General features: G+C 39.2%; 1 protein-coding gene across 1 annotated transcript; it reads right to left on the reverse strand.

Moving 5' to 3' along the window:
- Positions 1-516: 516 nt before the first annotated feature.
- On the reverse strand, positions 517-1,850 carry LOC134575278 (zinc finger protein 81-like). The gene has a single exon (XM_063434543.1). The coding sequence runs from the start codon at positions 1,761-1,763 to the stop codon at positions 828-830; it is 936 nt and encodes a 311-aa protein (XP_063290613.1). The 5' UTR covers positions 1,764-1,850; the 3' UTR covers positions 517-827.
- Between the last annotated feature and the right edge of the window lie 1,656 nt (positions 1,851-3,506).

Consider the following 3,506-nt stretch of genomic DNA (forward strand, 5'->3'; position numbering starts at 1 on the left):
CGTTTTATAAGCCCCACCTTTTTGTTGCCATCGTTTTGAGATCTTGATATATCCCCACTGTATACTGCAACTAGATGTCAGGAAAAACAGAAATGTTACTTACCGTAAATTATTTTTTCCTTAATACAGTGGCAGTACAATTTCCTTCCATCATTTGCTAATGAATTTATATGTTTGCATATAAGCAGATCTCTGTGGTTTTCTCTTGATATTTACGGAGGGAGTAAAGAAGTATTCCACATTTATAAGGGGAAGTGTTAATGAAGTTTATATTTTTATTTTGCTGTCTGCTTGTCCTGCTAAGACATACAGACCCCACTGTATACTGCCAATATATTAAGGAATTTATTGTAAGTAAAATATCTTTCATCAGTTTATTCCCTTTTTTTGCCTTTCTGCAGGATATTTTGTAAATTGGATGTTTTGCTTATTTTAGCAGTTTGACAGTTCAATAACCCTCCATGTTTGTGAAAGTAGACATTCTAGGGTATCTTATATGGTGTGTATAGCACCTTATCATATCTCCATTCTATTTATTAATTTATGTTTGTGGTGAGGGTTTCCTATAGACAAGCATTGCAGACACAGTGAGGTGATGGCTCTATTTGCATCAAGTCTCCCAGTGTTTCTGACAGTCACTGGATTGGCCAGAAAGAACCGTTTTATTTAGCAGTATTGTGGTAGAGGGGTGGGGGGAACAAATCTAAACAGGCTTTCTGTATATCCAACACTTTTTATTAGCCTGGAGTGCTCCTTTAAGAAAGACAATTTGTTGAGACATCATAACTGGTAACTTTCCCTATGTAAAGATATTTAGCTTGAATTGATTAAGAGTTGTGTAATATTTTCTTTTTTACTTTAGTTTTGTATAAATTTGCTGAATGAATCTTCATATGCCTCAGAAGATTTGACATTTGAGAAAAGCGTTTCCCACATTCACAACAGGTATATGGTTTCTCTCCTGTGTGAATCATCTGATGTTTCTTAAGAGTTGACTTGCGCGAAAAACATTTCTCGCATTGAGAACAAGAAAATGGTTTCTCTCCTGTGTGACTCTTTAGATGAGTTTTAAGATTTGACTTGCAAGAAAAACATTTCTCGCATTCAGAACAAGAAAATGGTTTCTCTCCTGTGTGAATCCTCTGATGTTTCTTAAGATTTGACTTGTGAGCAAAACATTTCCCACATTCAGAACAAGAAATTCTATTCTCTTTGGGAGTTCTCTTATGTGTGATAAAATGTGGTTTCTGCTTAAAACACTCATGTCCAATGTAATCTGTACTGGTCAATGCATTGCCTTTGTTGACACGCTTAGGTTTAACAAGCTCTGAATTGGTAGATGAAACCTTAGCACCATCAAAGCAGTTACTATTTCCTTTGTTTTGTGTTTCAGTATGATGAGTGGGGGTAAGAAGGTCTAAGGTGGTGAGTTTTCCATCTGAGATTTCGGATTCTTCTTTAACATGAGTAGATAGATACTCTGTCTGTGTATATTCTCTGGGTGTATAAATGCCAGATTCTCTGAGATTTCCTTGTTTATGTGATGGGGATTCATTATTTGATGTATAGTCTATATGTTTATCTCCTGTGGGTGTATAAACCTCGGAGCTGGTGAGAATGCTGGCTTCACATGACACAGATTCTTCCTTAATAAGGTTAGGGAGATATTCTGCCTCTGTATGGTCTGTGCCTGTATAAATATTATTGCTTATGAGAATTTGTTTTTCAGTTGATGCTGATTCACACTTTGATGTAAAGTCCATTTGTATATCTCTATTGATTGTATAAATGGCAGCTTCAGCAACATTTGTTTCTTCCAATGAGACCGATTCCTCCTTGATATAAGTTGGTGGATATTCCACCTGTGTATCTTCTGTGGCTGTAAAGATGTCTGTGTCTGGGAGATTTCCTTCCTCGCATGAGTCTGATTCCTCCTTAATATGAGGAGATGGATCTTCAGTCTGTATATGATCTATGGGGGTATTACTGTCTTGGAGATTTACTTCCTCGGATTCTGTAGTTTCATGACTCAATGATTTACTGCGTGGTGTACTGACTGCCACACAGTTTATTTTTTGATCACTTGTGATTTCGTTATCTTTGGTTACATAATCCGGAGAAGAAACTGAAGTGTACAATCCACTGATTTCATTTCTGTTTATGGAACCATCTACTGGAAAGAAAACACTTTAGATTAGAACATTTTCTTAATTGCTGTGGACTTACCAGGCTAGCTATAGATGTCTCAGGTGGTTACTTAAAGGACCACTCTAGGCACCCAGACCACTTCAGCTTAATGAGGTGGTCTGGGTGCCAGGTCCTTCTAGGGTTAACCCATTTTTTCATAAACATAGCAGTTTCAGTTTCTCATTGACAGCCGCTAGAGGCGCTTGCGTGCTTCTCACTGTGATTTTCACAGTGAGAGCACGCCAGCGTCCATAGGAAAGCATTATGAATGCTTTCCTATGTGACCGGCTGAATGCGCGCGCAGCTCTTGCCGCGCGTACGCATTCAGCCGACGGGGAGGAGAAGAGGCGGATCGGAGGAGGAGAGCAGGAGGAGAGCTCTCCACCCAGCGCTGGAAAAAGGTAGGATTTAACCCCTTTCCCCTTTCCAGAGCCGGGCGGGAGGGGGTCCCTGAGGGTGGGGGCACCCTCAGGGCACTCTAGTGCCAGGAAAACGAGTATGTTTTCCTGGCACTAGAGTGGTCCTTTAAGCAGTGATCTCTCTTCCTGTTTTGTTTTATAAATGTTATTTTACTGAGACAATATAATGCATCACAATGGCATTGTGAATGAAAAGCAGGTACAATAACATGCAATAAGGACATTACACATGTGTAACGTAACTATGGCTTTATAATCTAAGACTGGGTACACAGAAAAGGGTACTGCATAGGGAGTCTCTACACTGGAAAAAAAGAGAAGTATAACTATGTTTTGCCCCCCACTTTGTTTTACTATATCAACTGATAGACTTAAGCATAGCCCTGGATCATGTAGAGGCACAGGTTAAATATGCAACGGAATCCTCCATAACATTGCTACTTGCAGAGGACACAGGTAAGCCTTCTTTCCACTGACTATGGGCCCTGGTCTGGAATGGGGTTCTGCTTTGGGGAGGCAGATAAATGAGGGCCATTTGGACTACTACCCCCGTGGTTTGGGTTTTTAAGTTGGGATATCCTTGTTTAAAAAGTGATTCTTTCAGGCTCTCCGTTGCCCTCTGTTGGTGGAATCTTTAAAAAAAAAAAATAAATTGTCTTTTCTCCCCTCATTTTGGAAAATTTTAATTTTGTTATATATTTGGGAAATTATTATGTTGTTTGTTCTTCACTTTATGTATGTTTATATTTTTATGGTTGTCATCACATGTTTAAGGACTAGTTCCTAAAGGCTAGTCCTAGTTCTAAATAAATTATTGTATGTTCGTTCCAAAAGGAACGGAGTGTCCCGTGTCTATTTTTAGGCATTCCAGAAACACAGTCTTCGGACCTGTTGGCTGGC

This window comes from Pelobates fuscus, chromosome 10 (assembly GCF_036172605.1).
Source record: "Pelobates fuscus isolate aPelFus1 chromosome 10, aPelFus1.pri, whole genome shotgun sequence".
NCBI classification, from domain to species: domain Eukaryota; kingdom Metazoa; phylum Chordata; class Amphibia; order Anura; family Pelobatidae; genus Pelobates; species Pelobates fuscus.

Bases quoted from the DNA above. Each gene is read 5' to 3' on its own strand.
- LOC134575278 (XM_063434543.1), bottom strand. From the start codon at position 1,763: ATGGACTTTACATCAAAGTGTGAATCAGCATCAACTGAAAAACAAATT.